Raw genomic sequence first — 16,420 nt, forward strand, 5'->3', positions numbered from 1 at the left:
TAGAGTTTTTTATGCTTTGCATTAAAATGTATGTAGATTGGGTAGCTATCATAAATCTTCTCTCGCCCTCCCCCTCTTTTTTTTATTCTGGGCAGCTTACTGAATAAATAAAGTTGCTGTGATTTAATAATATTCTCAGTATTCAAGTTTTTTTGTAGAGAGCAACATGTCCGTGTGATGGAATTGTAGCAGAGCATTTATGCTGTCGTAATAAGTGAGATCATAATTAGTATATAATACTGCCTGTGGGAGTTTAATAATCAAGTCTATAGGCTAATTTAGGTTTGTGCAATGTGTGTCAAAAATTGTGCATCACAAAGCATTGCATAGTATTGCTTCTTGCTGCCTCACATACGAGATCTGGCAGCATTAATACTATATTCTTTTACTGCTACTCTTTATACATTTTAAATTTGATTCATAGATAAAGCAGCCTCACTGCAGCATAGAGTTATATTTGAAGGGACCATGAATGATAGTAACTGCAGAATAAACTCTGCAATTATTTCAACTTCATTCTATTAGCCAACAACTCTCAGTTAGTGCAGCAGAGCACATGTATGTGTATTTCAAATCAGCTCATAGAAGTTCGGAGTTGTGCGCTTCTACAGTTATGGTAGTTCATTTTATATTCACCGTAAATTGCCAAGCTTAGGCTGTGACTGTAAACGTTTCTCCTCTTGGCTCACATTATCAATTACCGGTAGTTCATAATCATAATATCAAGAATCATTATAAATACTTGTCAGTGAGTGCTATTGAGAGCACTCTGCTGCACACGAGCTGCTTGTTGGAGAGCCACCATTTTATCCGCTAGTTGTTTCAGTCATTATTACTATACAGTGATTTGGCTGTTTGCTCGGTTGATAATAGATATTATACTGTATTTAATGAAGGCTTAGCTTTCTAAAAAATATGAAAATGCACAGATTCTCAAAACTGGCTACTTGCAACTTTGTTAAAATGTATCTAGTCATTATATTTGTCTTCTTTCTTTCTCATTTCTCCCTTCTTGTGTGTTACCTCAATCTTAGCAATTACAGTAAAACTTATCATTATAGAAGTTACAGCAGTATGCGGTTATGTTAGTTTGTATCTAAAATCAGAAACTCATAAAAATATAATGACGAGCAGTTAGAATATTTTACGGTATATAAATAAGAATCAATCTAGGGGAGTGCACAACAGGTATATAATTGATTGTAGTTCTAAAAATATACATGTGTAAAACTTCAAAAATTGGTAAAAATAGCATGAAGCATAAGTCAATATAGTAAAAATATCTACGCAAGTCGATCAAGTGCGCAAGCAAAAAAATCATAACAACATGAACAGGACAGCTCCAACTAAGCTATTCAAGTAGTATATTCATTGATTCTTGATTCAGGTGCAACTGATCGTAGCTTCTTTCTCATTTCTTGCAGCTCGACGCAGTCATTTTTAGAGCGAGGGGTGGCAGATAAATCCCATTCGCGTGTTGCGGTGATAACTTTTGGGAACTTGAATCCTTGAGTGTCACTCATCAGTTCAGGAGACTTGATAGGTGCCAAGTACCCTTCATCACAAGCAACTTTTATGTCTTGGAGTCGACTTGGTGACCCAGCCTTGTTGTTGTTATTAGTGTTATATTCTTCCGGCGTGTCGTAATTTTCCTTGAGAGGTGAACTTGGAGCCGATGCTACTGGTACTGCAACATCGTAATCACCAACTTGTGCTTTAATCCTAGACCTGGCAAGTAGAGGAAATCGCTTTTAGGTGTCTGGTTATCAAGACATTTCAGAACGGTGTGATTGTAGACACAGTAATTCATTGGTTATATATACTGGTTGCGTTATTGTTGAACAACAGGAAATACCACAGGCCCGTTTCAGTCACATCAACAAAAAAATACATTGCCGTATTGTGCTATGGACAAGGAAGTACCACAGCCCCGCTTTTAGTCATGTCAACAAGGAACTATGGTACCGTATTGTGCTATAAACATGGTACTATCGGGAGTGCTTCATGTGACAAAGGTGCTTACTCGAAGTCATTTTCATAGGCAGGATTGGATTCTCCCTCTAGAAAGCTGTAGTAAGTCGAGCCTTCAAGGCGTCTAGTGCTTTCTCGGTGATAGTCGCTATTGGCATTAAGGAAGTTTTCCAAAGCCCTGCATATCTGAGCAAAAGTTGGTCGATCTTCTGGTTCCACAATCCAGCAAGCGCACATCAGCTCATACCTAAACAGAGCAACCAATGACAGTGTTCCATTGGCAGCGCATGTCAGCGTAGGGTTATCAAGACTGCTTAAAGAATCCAATAAATTCCCACGTTGTCCATGCGATGCTCACTTTTAAATGTCCAATGACTATGATATTAATAGTAATAATGATAATAATAGTAGAATATTAATTGTTGTTATAAATAAACACCACTCCGTTTATTAATTATTATATTTCTAGGATATACCTAATAGTTAATTATTATTATAATAATTAATAATAAGTAATTATTATATCTTAGGGATAGAATAGTTAATAAATGAGGTGATGTTTATTTATTTTAATAATTGCTATTGTCTAATCAGATGTAATAATTATGTGTATATAATACACCGGTGGTTGTTCAGTCTATTCATAATCAGACTTGGCTGCTAATAACATATACATATAAAATGTATGTGTTAACAGTGTACAGTAACAAGCTGTTAGCACAAAGTATAAAGTAATTCCCTAATAACCACTTATGGTACACTTAAACCATTTTATATCTATATTAGTTAAATGTCCGGCGTTGCACAAGCAATAAAAAACAGCTTCTAAACAGTGGCAGGTAATGTAGCTACCATTGGCTAAGTTTTCTCAAATTAGCAAATTGACTAATTTGAGTAACGTGAGCTAGTATATTGCTACATTTACTATAATAAGAGCCGTAAGCTTTGAAGCCAGCTTGAGTGACATTACGCATACAGCACGTCGTTATGTGAATTTTAACCGATGTTATGAGTATGAGTACGATTAATCGAATGTGTTGCAATTAGCCTGTGTGGATTAATGGGTAAGCTTGCTCGCTTCTAAAACTGGAGGTGACAAGTTAAAGCCTGAGCAAAATGAATTTTTTGTTGCTAAAACTTTATAGCTATAACTGGACACACAAAGAGGCAAATCAACAGAAAAATGAAAACACTGAGATTTATGTATATAGATGAGATTAAAAAAGCAGTCATGAACATCAGTTGTATGCCAGTAGTGTAAAAAAATTTACACAAAAACGGTTTTGTCCAAAATATTTGGGGGTATTCTATAAGTTAATTTTAGTTTTAAAAAGTAATGGCAACCACATTTATTTATAATAAAAAGAAGGGATTGATAAAATATGCTTTAGATTAGTCGTAGCTATGAATCGTTGCGTGTAAATATATAGCCTGTGGTTAGCCATTTGGTTCAATGTTGGGCACTGAACAAGAGGCCTAAACTCTTACTTACTTATAAAGAATGTCGTTGAATAATTCATTATGAGTACCTTTCACTTAAACAGCCTTTGAGAAAAAACGTGCTGGTTCAACATTGTTTTGATGTAAAAGGATCAGAAGTTAATAACTTGTAGATTTATTTGTTCTAAACATTATGAAGCTAATGTCAACCTTCTTTCATCTCGATGTCATGTGACACAGACCTATGGCTAACTGCCTAACAGTTGTTCAAAAGTTCATATAATTGAACAAATGATTTGTTGTTAAAACTTGAGAACTTGCTAGTCGAGATATACAGCCCCAGAACTACAAAAAAATTTAGATTTCATTATATGATTGAAAGATGCTAAACTACACTTTAATGCAGGTGCAGGCAACTCTTTACCATATTGTAAAAAGTGTAGTTTAACTCCATTCCACAATATTCTGCTTTGTGACAGGTTAACACTCAACTCAAAAGACTAAGATAAGTTACAGAAACAGTGGGTAAATGCTCACATCTGCTCAGGACAAACTTCAGGACGGGCAAGTCTGTGGCCCATGTTGAGGTAACCTTTGATTTCATAGTTGTTAATACCAGGGTATGGACTACCCCCTCTCGTCATCAGCTCCCAGAGTAGCACACCATAAGACCACTGTATAGAAGGTATAACACCGATTATCATAACCCAGAAGCAACAAATAAAGCTATATACATTTAGGTAGTTGGAGGATTGGTGCGAGATGAAAACTGCATTGGATAAACAATAGAGTCAACTTTCTGTACATACTTAAAGGTTGACTTGCAACAAAGTTCACATTACAGTTATTTGATATGAAAAGATTCACCATGTCTTACTCTGTTGTGTTGTAGGTGCAAAATATGTGGAAAGGTGATTACAAGCTCTTAAAAGCTCAAAAACGAACAGAAAGTCGCAGCCACACGAGACCGCCGTAGTTTGGATTCCCTTTCCAAAACGGCTCAAATGTGATGTAGTTGTGAGAGATGGTTTCTGTTTACACTTTCTTGCAACCTTATTCGTCGAAATATTTTCACAAATATACTTAACGCATTCAATAAAACTATGTCTATTGTTCTTACGCGTCTGTTTTATCGTCATCGTAATGCTGTCACTTTTAGCAGTGATATCTTATAACTTACTGTAAAAATTTGTTTAATTTTTTAGCCTTAGCTGGAAGGAGTACATATCATTGTGTGATAATCAAGACGAGCCTGTTGGTTATCTGTGATAATCGAAAAGTGCTGCAAAAATTATTTGCGAAGTATTGGGTCACATGATCAGATTACGACTTGACGATTAGATCAAGCCAAAACAAAACTGTAAAGTAGCGAGCATCTATATTTGATACGGGGTCTTCAGTAAAACCTGAAGTGTTTGTCATAAACTAGTGTTCTGAAAAGTTTTATATTGAGCTTTTTATTGGCCTTTCAATTCACGTGAGAACATACGTGACAAGACAATAACCAAATTTCGTGGCTACGTCAGAGAAATAAAGAGATTCCAATCTACAGCTGCTTTTTGTTTTTGAGCTTTTAAGAGCTTGTAATCACCTTTCCACATATTTTGCACCTACAACACAACAGAGTAAGACATGGTGAATCTTTTGATACCAAATAACTGTAATGTGAATTTTGTTGCAAGTCAACCTTTAAGCATTCAGTAGTACGTCAGTTGTAGATACATGACAGGTCTGCAGGCTTTTACTAGAGTTGTTAGCACTGAGATGGAAGTAAAGAATCCAGAGAGTTGTTGTCTCCTGTAATTTCTTATCTTATAACAAATAAATAGCTATGCTATCTAAGGTAATATGAGTAATCAGCATGATTTGCTGCTTGTCCATTGATGGTATATGTAATGGAACAGTTCACAGACATACTGTACTTACCACATCAGACTGGACTGTGTATTTGCCAGAACGGAGACTCTCAATTGACATCCATTTAACTGGAAGGGGTTTGGTTTGATCCTGCACTCTGTAGTAATCTTCCTGGTAGATGTCATGTGACATGCCAAAGTCCGCGATCTTTATCACATACTCATCATTCACCATACAATTTCTCGCTGCTAGATCTCTATGCACAAACTTTTTGTTTGAGAGATAGGCCATGCCCGCAGCAGCCTGAAGTCCTAGGTGTATGAGATCGCCAATTGTAAATTCCTGAAGATAAACGAACGACATCGCAATGAAACAGGTATACAAATAATATTGCTTGTCATACAAAACTGGACCAATGAGATTAGCCTCAGTTTGGTGTTACAAGCAGTATTGGTTTACCTACTTGTATAACAGGTATGACTAAAAAGCTTTACCTGCGACATTGTTCGTTACTAATAAAATGGCTGCAAGTAAGCTTATGTACAGACAGTAATGATTTATTACATTCTACAACCTTTGTAAACACTGTTGACTTGATGGTTAGCTGCAATACTGAACATAGAGTATCTATAGATACTCTACAGAGAGTATCTATAGAAGCTCGGCAGAGTATTTATAAATACTCTCTATGAAGTATCTAAAGATACTTCATAGATTCTATATAATTATTCTGTAGGAACTCTATATATACACCATAGACACTCTATAGGCACTCTATGAATGTTCTATTGATACTTTGTAGTGTATCAAGAAAGTATCTATAGAGTATCTATAGAGTATCTATAGAACATCAATTTTAGATTCTATCAGTAGTCTATACATCTACCCAAATAACTGGCACTATTTCATACAGTGCTTGCTTGTCTCACATTCTCACATTGCTGTACCAGAGAAAACAAGGCGATGGTTGGTTAGGAGAGAGAAGATAAATCTTAGAGCCGGAAGCCGAAACTCTCAAGTGTGTGGTAAATATTTGGAGCGTATATAAGATCATTATGAGCTCTTACTTCATTTTCATTGAGCAGCACATGCTTGAGATCACCCTTAGACATCAGTGGAGTGAGTACCATCGGCATGCTATTCTTGTCAATGACGACTCCAAGTAGAGATAAAACATTGGGATGATCAAACCGCGTCATAGATATCGCTTCTTGCAAGAAGTTCTCTACTGCTTTGTCATCACCGCGAAGCAAGTCACCTGTTGAGGTTATACTATAGAGCTAGACCATCTTAAAACAAATGACGTATACAGAACTAGGGCAATCATTACGTACGCCCACAATAAAGGTTCGGCCACACGTAATGAATTATTCGTTCATTCTGACCGAATTCACGAGTTTCACAGAATTCACAGATTTATTCGACCGAATATCCCATAATCGTCTGAGCTGTGCATGCACACCGAATTCGTCAACGAAACGCTTTTAATTGGCTAACCAATTTTTTTAGCGAGCACGACTCTAGTAGTTTTGACAAGTGGTATAGTCTAAGACACGTACGACGACACGCAATAAAAGTTTCACCGCGATATGACTTTATACATACGATGCAACTGCCTATATGCGCTAGAGATAGCGACATAGAGATAGCTTTGACCACTTGTCAAAGCTACTAGAGTCGTGCTCGCTAAAAAAATTGGTTAGCCAATTAAAAGCGTTTCGTTGACGAATTCGGTGTGCATGCACAGCTCAGACGATTATGGGATATTCGGCCGAATAAATCTGTGAATTCTGTGAAACTCGTGAATTCGGTCAGAATGAACGAATAATTCGTTACGTGTGGCCGGACCTTAAGACTGGTGTTGTTTGGTGCAGTTGTTCGAATCCCACCTAATATTCTAATCATAACATTCAATATCTATCTATCTATATATACATTTGTATATATATATTTCTTGAAGTTTGTGTATTCGTTGTTGTATACGTCCAGCTATAGCAATTTTCATATCTTGGAATAAACAATTCGTAAAGCAGAAGATTTGATATCGGACCCATTTGCCAGTCCGACTGCTTTACTAACTAAGCCACACAAGCTTGATAGACTCGCTAGGCGATATATGTCACGATATGGGAGCAAATACGCTACGCTTTCAGTCACCACGCAAAGTCATGGCGTAGCGCCATGAGGTAGCTTTTATTAGTAAGCTTACTCAAATTATCCATTGGCAATGTGCCAGGCTAATAGCAAATGGAAAGCAACTCTCATTACCTCTCATTGTTCATAAGCTGATTTTTAATACCCGGGCAACGCCAGGTAGCACAGCTGGTCTATGAATAATTTGGATAAAACAGTAAAAGTGCAAGTTCTATTCATGACACGTGTGACTCTTGACATCAAAAGTAGATTACACTAAAAAGAACTGGATTTTAGATGAACAGTCGATCAATATTGTATTCTGATATACCATGAACATGCATTGTTCCACAGGTAGCTTCCAACCAAATGATTCCTCTCTAATAAACAGTGCACTACTTGTCAAAAGTGTTATAATGACAAGCAAAAAGGAAGTGCAAGATGTCAGTCAATAGTAGACTGACTCTACAGTCAATAGTAGACTGACTCTACAGTCTACATTGCCTTTACCTTTTATCGTTTTTACTGCTACAGTTTCTGTAGTCCCTTGGTCAGTTTCCAAATTTCCCAAAAATACTTTGCCGAATTGACCTTGACCTAATGTCTTGCCACACTCCAGCCTTTCCTGCGCAATCACCCATTTTTGAAGAAGAGCCATGCTTTCCGAGCTGAGATAGTCTGTATTGAATTTCCCATGGGGACCTGCAACACGAATCTCATAGAGTTAGATGCTATCAAGAGAGACCTCTATGATTTAAGGCAATGGTGAACTGTGAGTAATGATTAAAAAAGAATATAAATGAATCAAAATAAACGTCTGCTTAAGAGATACTTCTATTGTAAAGATGACTCAGAGAGCCATTGCACAAACTTTTCAGCAATAAACGTTTTAAAAACTTGTGACATCATTAAAAAATGCAAAGCACTTGACTAGGGCAGCTAACACCTATTATTGCTGCCTTATGATTGTCAGCACATCCATTGAGGATTTTGTGCAATTAACTATGATCTCTTCATAGTTTATCTGAACTATGATCTCTTCATAGCTCAGATGAAAAGTTCTTGAATACGGTGCGTTTAGTAGTTGACTTACCAATTACATATCATTGATTAGTGGTTGACTTACCTGCTACATATCGTTGATCGTGTTGTGCCTGCCTTTTTGCTTTGTCTTTCGTTGTTTTCTGCCGTCTGTAAAGAACTACTCCAACAACAACTACTATGACGAGAACAGCAGCGAGCACTCCTAGCAACACTGGCAGAAAAATAGATGCGGCCTTTTGACTAGGAGGTGCGAGGTAACCCACATGAACTTTAATATTGCCAACTGCGACCTACAACATCCGTCATCTATTGAACGACTGCTGATCAAGAAATGACAGATTTAGGCATTGTAGCACACGCAAAGTGTTGAAGAATAATATAAAGCAATAAAGCTAAAACAGCAGAGACATAAAGTTAAACACATTATTAGAAATGGTTGATTCAATCAGTTGCATGCTGACTGCTGACACAGATGAAAATAATAAAATAAACAAAATAATATTTTTGGAATAATATTGTTTAATATCCAAGCTGTTACTTTAAATTTCAAATGGTTTTGTATGTAATAAAATACATAATAATAGTTCACTACTCAAACTTTATTTAAAAGTATGCTCTATGCTGCTGATCTAATAAATAAATAATAAAATAGCGGCGGCTTGTATCAGTTGATGAAGTTGTCTTCTTCTCCAAGCTTATTAGCGCTATTATCAGCGCAAACTTATTAGTTTACTAGCACAATTATGAAGGCGATAAAAACAAAATCATCACTCTGACTAGTCTACTTGAGCATATAACTATCCATAATATATATTTACAATAAATGTGGTTTCATTAAGCCTGTTTATAACCATGACTGTACAAAGACCAAAAACACATTACAATGTCATGACATTACGTCTAGAGATTGTGATAGTCCTCGTGACTGGTCTGGGCAGAGAATGCTTATTTTGGATATATGGCTTAAGAACTATAAAAATAACAAAATAGTTTAGAAGGCTTGAATATTTCTAAATGCTAAAAGTTCAAGTACACACCATTACATTTCTAATAGAAGTTTTACCATACATGTAAACCAGTATTCTCTTGTTGAAATATGGGCATCTATTCCACATTTGTCTGTGTTTATCAAATAATATATTTTGCCAATATAAGACTGCACAAACAATATTTTTAATTTATAACAAAACATTTTTCTTTGCCTTTGAATGCATTTTTTGCCATTCAAATCACAGCTACCTTCTTTTTGTATTTAGAGAATAATCTAGAAATGACTGACACCGATCCATTCACACTAAATTACTCACTATCACTGCTGGTATCTTTACACCAGAACCATCAGGATGTGGACGAGAGTCTTCTCCTGGTGCTGGTGCAGGCAGGGTTGCAGGCAAAATGCATATTAGTTTGTTAGTGTATACCGCTGTGGAGTTGCATTCTCCTACTCCAATATTTACTTTGTAGTCTTTAACTGTGGCACCTGTAGCAAAAAATGGCAGGTTGGTGACAGTAAAGCAAAATTAAATAGTTATAGCATGTGACAGGAGCTATTAGAAAAAGACAGTATGACAGTAAGCAGCGTTATTAGAAGGGTGCAAGGTACAGTTATCACCTTAATAGCAAAGTGAGAGGTACAGTTATCTCTTTGATAGCAAGGTAAGTGAAACAGTTGTCACCTTAATAACAAGGTAAGAGGTACAGTTATCACCTTAATAGCAAGATAATTAATACAATTATTACCTTAATAGCAAGGTAAGAAGCACAGCTATCAGTTTGATAGCAAGGTAAGAAGTGCAGTTATCACTTTGATAGCAAGGTAAGAAGTGCAGCTATCACTTTGATAGCAAGGTAAGAAGTGCAGCTATCACCTTAATAGCAAGGTAAGAAGTACAGCTATCACTTTGATAGCAAGGTAAGAAGTACAATTATCACTTTGATAGCAAGGTAAGAAGTGCAGTTATCACTTTGATAGCAAGGTAAGAAGTACAACTATCACTTTGATAGCAAGGTGAGAAGTACAGCTATCACTTTGATAGCAAGGTAAGAAGTACAGTTATCACTTTGATAGCAAGGTAAGAAGTACAGCTATCACCTTAATAGCAAGGTAAGAAGTGCAGTTATTACTTTGATAGCAAGGTAAGAAGTACAACTATCACTTTGATAGCAAGGTGAGAAGTACAGCTATCACTTTGATAGCAAGGTAAGAAGTACAGTTATCACTTTGATAGCAAGGTAAGAAGTACAGCTATCACCTTAATAGCAAGGTAAGAAGTGCAATTATTACTTTGATAGCAAGGTAAGAAGCACAGTGATCACTTACCACTATCCAAATTTCTTCCTTGAATCTCCAATGAAGTTTCGCCTTTTTGTAGTTCTCGTATATTGTCTGACTCGGAAAATTCCGAGATTAATGGATCCGGGCGAATGTACAAACTAGAACTTTCCTCCAGCCAAGGTGAATCTGAAGTCCGTTTGAATGTGTCTACTCCATCAAGAATGAAACCAACATTGAAGTCGAATTTTTCATAAATATCAGTTTCTCTTTTTCTTCGAGCCGAGTTGCTGCATCGCGTGTTGTCATTCTCTAGAACTCCGCTGAAATCGGGGCAACGGCAAGTCATCTCCTCTGAGTTGGTTACCGTACAATTCTGTACAATGAACAAGCAGAAAAATTGAATATACATGGAGAAAGAAAATCTTTAAATGACACTCACAATACATACATGTATATGCTCGAAACACCTGTTCCAAATGCGGTAGCAAGTGCAAGTTAACGATATTTTAATCTATCACTTTTATTACAAATTTTGACATATAGAGCATGTACATGTGAGTGAATACGTGTACATGTACATATATGTGCAAATATAGGTATTTGCCTATTCGCATAACAAAAAACATCATGTGCAAATAATGGTATTTGCACATGATGTTTGGTATCATGATGGTATGATATATTGTATGTATCACACACATACACAAGCACACACACGTAGACATATACACGTATATACGTATGTGCATACATATGAACATACATACACACATATACCCATGTATTCTCTTAACAATTAATTTAAAGCACAGCATGTTGTTGAGGTGACACTCTGGACCTGCACATTTTTCTATTGAAGCTCTCTGTAAAAACACCAACCATCAGCTATATTCAAGGCATACGAACCTCGTCTAAAGTGTCGATCACTTCACCACTACTCTTGCATGACACGGTGATAGAGATTTTAGGGCGAGAGATAGAGTCAAGGTTTGTTCCCGAGACAGGAATATCCACACCGCCTCTGAAAACGTGAGATGAACAACTTGGCACCACTTGCAGGTTGTGTACAGATTGAAATGTACCGATTCAATAACAAGCTGAGCAGCCACTTAATTACATAAGTTAGTCAACTCAGAAGAGTTGAAAAATGGCTAGAGTAATAGAAAGATTACTGGATAAAGACTTCAATCCTGCCAATTATTGTAATATTAGGGTCTGGTCTATAGGAGAAGCTGGCTAATGGTGTCGTCGCAGTTGTATACACAGGGTTTACTGGCTCAATGTTCTCATCCACTGGTGGAGTCCTGCAGTAGAAGCTAGTAGCCGTCCTTGTTCTAAAATACACAAAGAGACTCACTGAAAGAATGTGAACTGTTCAGCAGACTACTATAAGTGTATTAGGTTCGAGAATTGATAAACTAAAATCAACTCGATCGCGCAGTTGAAACTCCCAATAGTGAAGTGTATAGCATCTTTTAAACTAAGTGAGTGCCCAACCTACTTGTCATATGTTGTCATATTTGTGAGTGCTGAGTATGGTATGTACAAGACAAGTGTCATATTTGTGAGTACTTGGTATAGCCTGAACAAGAAACATGTCATATTGTGAGTACTGAGTGTGGCTTGAACAAGACACAAGTCATATTGGGTGCTGGATCTAGCCTGAACAAGACACAAGTCATATTGAGTGCTGGATCTAGCCTGAACAAGACACAAGTCATATTGTGAGTACTAGGTATGGCTTGAACAAGACACAAATCATATTGAGTGCTGGATCTAGCCTGAACAAGACACGAGTCATATTGAGTGCTGGATCTAGCCTGAACAAGACACGAGTCATATTGAGTGCTGGATCTAGCCTGAACAAGACACGAGTCATATTGAGTGCTGGATCTAGCCTGAACAAGACACGAGTCATATTTAGTGCTGGATCTAGCCTGAACAAGGCACGAGTCATATTGAGTGCTGGATCTAGCCTGAACAAGACACGAGTCATATTGAGTGCTGGATCTAGCCTGAACAAGACACGAGTCATATTGAGTGCTGGATCTAGCCTGAACAAGACACGAGTCATATTGAGTGCTGGATCTAGCCTGAACAAGACACGAGTCATATTGAGTGCTGGATCTAGCCTGAACAAGACACGAGTCATATTGAGTGCTGGATCTAGCCTGAACAAGACACGAGTCATATTGAGTGCTGGATCTAGCCTGAACAAGACACGAGTCATATTGAGTGCTGGATCTAGCCTGAACAAGACACGAGTCATATTGAGTGCTGGATCTAGCCTGAACAAGGCACGAGTCATATTGAGTGCTGGATCTAGCCTGAACAAGACACGAGTCATATTGAGTGCTGAATCTAGCCTGAACAAGGCACGAGTCATATTGAGTACTGGATCTAGCCTGAACAAGACACGAGTCATATTGAGTGCTGGATCTAGCCTGAACGAGACACGAGTCATATTGAGTGCTGGATCTAGCCTGAACAAGGCACGAGTCATATTGAGTACTGGATCTAGCCTGAACAAGACACGAGTCATATTGAGTGCTGGATCTAGCCTGAACAAGACACGAGTCATATTGAGTGCTGGATCTAGCCTGAACAAGACACGAGTCATATTGAGTGCTGGATCTAGCCTGAACAAGACACGAGTCATATTGAGTGCTGGATCTAGCCTGAACAAGACACGAGTCATATTGAGTGCTGGATCTAGCCTGAACAAGGCACGAGTCATATTGAGTGCTGGATCTAGCCTGAACAAGACACGAGTCATATTGAGTGCTGGATCTAGCCTGAACAAGACACGAGTCATATTGAGTGCTGGATCTAGCCTGAACAAGACACGAGTCATATTGAGTGCTGGATCTAGCCTGAACAAGGCATGAGTCATATTGAGTGCTGGATCTAGCCTGAACAAGGCACGAGTCATATTGAGTGCTGGATCTAGCCTGAACAAGACACGAGTCATATTGAGTGCTGGATCTAGCCTGAACAAGACACGAGTCATATTGAGTGCTGGATCTAGTCTGAACAAGACAAAGGCCATATTTGTGAGCGCTGTGAGTCCCCTAGACAAGACACAAGTCATATTGTGAGTGCTGGGCATGTAGTTCTGTTCGACGAGTGGCTCACTGAGAGGCCCTTATTTGTTCCAACACTATGACAAAGATGGCTACTAGTGATAGGTTTGTGGCCTAATTATAAAATTTTATATATTTATGTTCCTTTTAGAATATTTTGAGTGCTCTTTTAATAAATGTGTTGAGTTTTATTATTTTTAAGTTAGGTGTGATTGGTAAGATCATAGCTACTAACAGAAACTGTGTTCAAAAATGACACTTTCTAATGTAACAGTTGATTCAATTCTACTAAAGGCTTGTATATCTAACTTATTGATGGTATGTAATAAAAATTGTTAACATGAAATAAAAGACTGTGTTCCAAAAGACGATGCATGGCCCTAAAACCTCAACAGACTCAATAGTATGTGAAGACAACAGGCTCTAAACAGATGTCAAGGTCAACTTACTGATTATGAAGCTTGTAGCACTTGTTAGAGCCTAGATTGACATACTCAATAGAACTCAGCCATGCACCTTCTACTAGTAAGAGAGTTCCACCAGCTATAGGACCAAAGGTTGGATCTATCGTGTGCACGTAGGGATGCTGCAACAGAAAGTTGATATGCTCTCTGTGCTATGTAGCTTCAAGTTAAATCGGATTAAAAAGTTGAATAATATTAAACCAGTGCGAGTTGACATGCATATTCATAAGGCCAGTCTGTTACCTTACGTATTGTTAAAACTATTATTATCATACATCCTTGTTTAGAAAGCCATGACAATGCATAGCAATCTTATCAGAGTATCAAACAAATTACTTACACATTTGTCATCAGCTAGTTGAGGCTTTATACCAGCACCTTCAGTGTTGCACCCACACCGTCCGTCGGTGCAATTTTCAGCCTTAGCACCAACTCCACAGTTACAGGGCATGCAACTACCCAAAATCTCATAGCTGTCATGTGGGCAATCTGTACATCGGTTACCTTTATAGCCTCTTGGACACAAGCACCTGTGGCAGATAGCCAACCCTTACTGTCACCCTGCTAGTGCATTAGTTTAGGCTAGTAGTTACCCTAATACTTTGAACCTGAGTTGGACTGCGCTCTAAAAAGTTTGGAATGTGTTAAGAATATATAGGGAAACATGCAGTTGAATAGAAAAACTCAGAGAGCAGAACGTGTACATAACCATTGACAAAGTTAACGAATATCTAGGAATATTTAAGGTTTCAGATATTTGGTGTTTCACAGTGGCTAGGCAGGTAGTTAGGTAAGTAGTTAGTTAACTAGGTAGGTAGGTAGTTAGGTAAGTAGGTAGGTAAGTAGTTAGTTAACTAGGTAGGTAGGTAGTTAGGTAAGTAGGTAGGTAAGTAGTTAGTTAACTAGGTAGGTAGGTAGTTAGGTAAGTAGGGAGGTAGTTAGGTAAGTAGGTAGGTAAGTAGTTAGTTAACTAGGTAGGTAGGTAGTTAGGTAACTAGGTAGGTAGTTAGGTAAATAGGCAGGTAAGTAGTTAGTTAACTAGGTAGGTAGGTAGTTAGGTAAGTAGTTAGGTAGGTAGTTAGGTAAGTAGGTAGGTAAGTAGTTAGTTAACTAGGTAGGTAGGTAGTTAGGTTGGTAGTCAGGTAGGTATATAGGAAGGTATAGCAAACATTAAATCATGAAGCTGTTAACAGCACAAATCACCTAGAATGACACTTGGACATGGATACACGAATGTAGGTATGATAACGTAAAGGTACCTAAAATGAAGGCATGCGGATACATATTTGCTAATACATTTAAAAAGCTTTCTATAAATGAGTGGAGTTCTGTATGCATACCTAGTGGTTTATGTACAGCTATGCAAAGTTCTTTGCAAACCTACACCGCACATTCAGACCAAAACGTGATAAACTTCCTGTAGAATAAAAGGTGAACCCAACTACTTTCTATGATTCGTAGGTACTTGTATATGAGCGCTGACTAGTTTGCCTTGCAAGATCTGAATCTAATGACAACAATAGCACAAAAGTAAAGGCGAGCTCTTTAGTCAATTCATAAATAAGTGGAATGACATGAATAAAATCACCAACTTGCCTGTAGCCTGATGCTTGCTCATAGTTAGGCACAGTGTAAACTCTGAAGTTGGAAACATCTCCTCCTGCCGAGTCTGACATATTTGATGAACTTATGTCAAGCTGTCCTCCATTTTTACACACGCCGCTATATAATAAATACCAAGATGGTTACTTGGTATCCGTGCTAGTTAATTTAGCTAACTTTCATTTAAACATATAAAAAGTACTTAAGTACTGTAATAGCAAATAAGTAGGAATAGCCGACAGTTTGACAACTTGATGATAGCTGTCAACTTGTGGCCAGAGACAGGTGTCATACCAGATGTCTGAGGCCTGGCCTAGTTTTCTCGTTTATCTCAGAGAAATAAGATGTATTGCTAAATTTAGAACTAAAACAGTACTGTATCTGCAATAGCCCACCCCGGGGCTTGTTTGCTGACTTTCAGGTCAAGCACCTTGACTAGCCATACTATTGTGGGTTGAGGCACCCATCACTACTTTCATGGCTAATAATTGATAAAATATTTATATATATATAAATATTTTATCAATTATGAAAAAAAAAATATATATATA

The 16,420-nt window shown here is 37.6% G+C and overlaps 1 protein-coding gene across 1 annotated transcript in view; it reads right to left on the minus strand.

The window, feature by feature from the left end:
- Nucleotides 1–865: 865 nt before the first annotated feature.
- The window catches only part of LOC137393231 (uncharacterized), a 27,105-nt gene continuing 11,550 nt past the window's right edge, over nt 866–16,420 (minus strand). Inside the window, exons 9-22 of the mRNA XM_068079687.1 lie at nt 15,864–15,989; nt 14,608–14,797; nt 14,253–14,389; nt 11,893–12,054; nt 11,627–11,741; nt 10,766–11,093; nt 9,753–9,925; nt 8,528–8,735; nt 7,912–8,103; nt 6,336–6,526; nt 5,338–5,610; nt 3,949–4,085; nt 2,024–2,218; nt 866–1,728 (exon numbers count right to left, since the gene is read on the minus strand). Coding sequence (XP_067935788.1) covers nt 1,356–1,728; nt 2,024–2,218; nt 3,949–4,085; nt 5,338–5,610; nt 6,336–6,526; nt 7,912–8,103; nt 8,528–8,735; nt 9,753–9,925; nt 10,766–11,093; nt 11,627–11,741; nt 11,893–12,054; nt 14,253–14,389; nt 14,608–14,797; nt 15,864–15,989 — 2,800 coding nt within the window. The 3' untranslated portion in view covers nt 866–1,355. The remainder of the gene's footprint in view (nt 1,729–2,023; nt 2,219–3,948; nt 4,086–5,337; nt 5,611–6,335; nt 6,527–7,911; nt 8,104–8,527; nt 8,736–9,752; nt 9,926–10,765; nt 11,094–11,626; nt 11,742–11,892; nt 12,055–14,252; nt 14,390–14,607; nt 14,798–15,863; nt 15,990–16,420) is intronic.

Source organism: Watersipora subatra, chromosome 4, assembly GCF_963576615.1.
Source record: "Watersipora subatra chromosome 4, tzWatSuba1.1, whole genome shotgun sequence".
NCBI lineage: Eukaryota > Metazoa > Bryozoa > Gymnolaemata > Cheilostomatida > Watersiporidae > Watersipora > Watersipora subatra.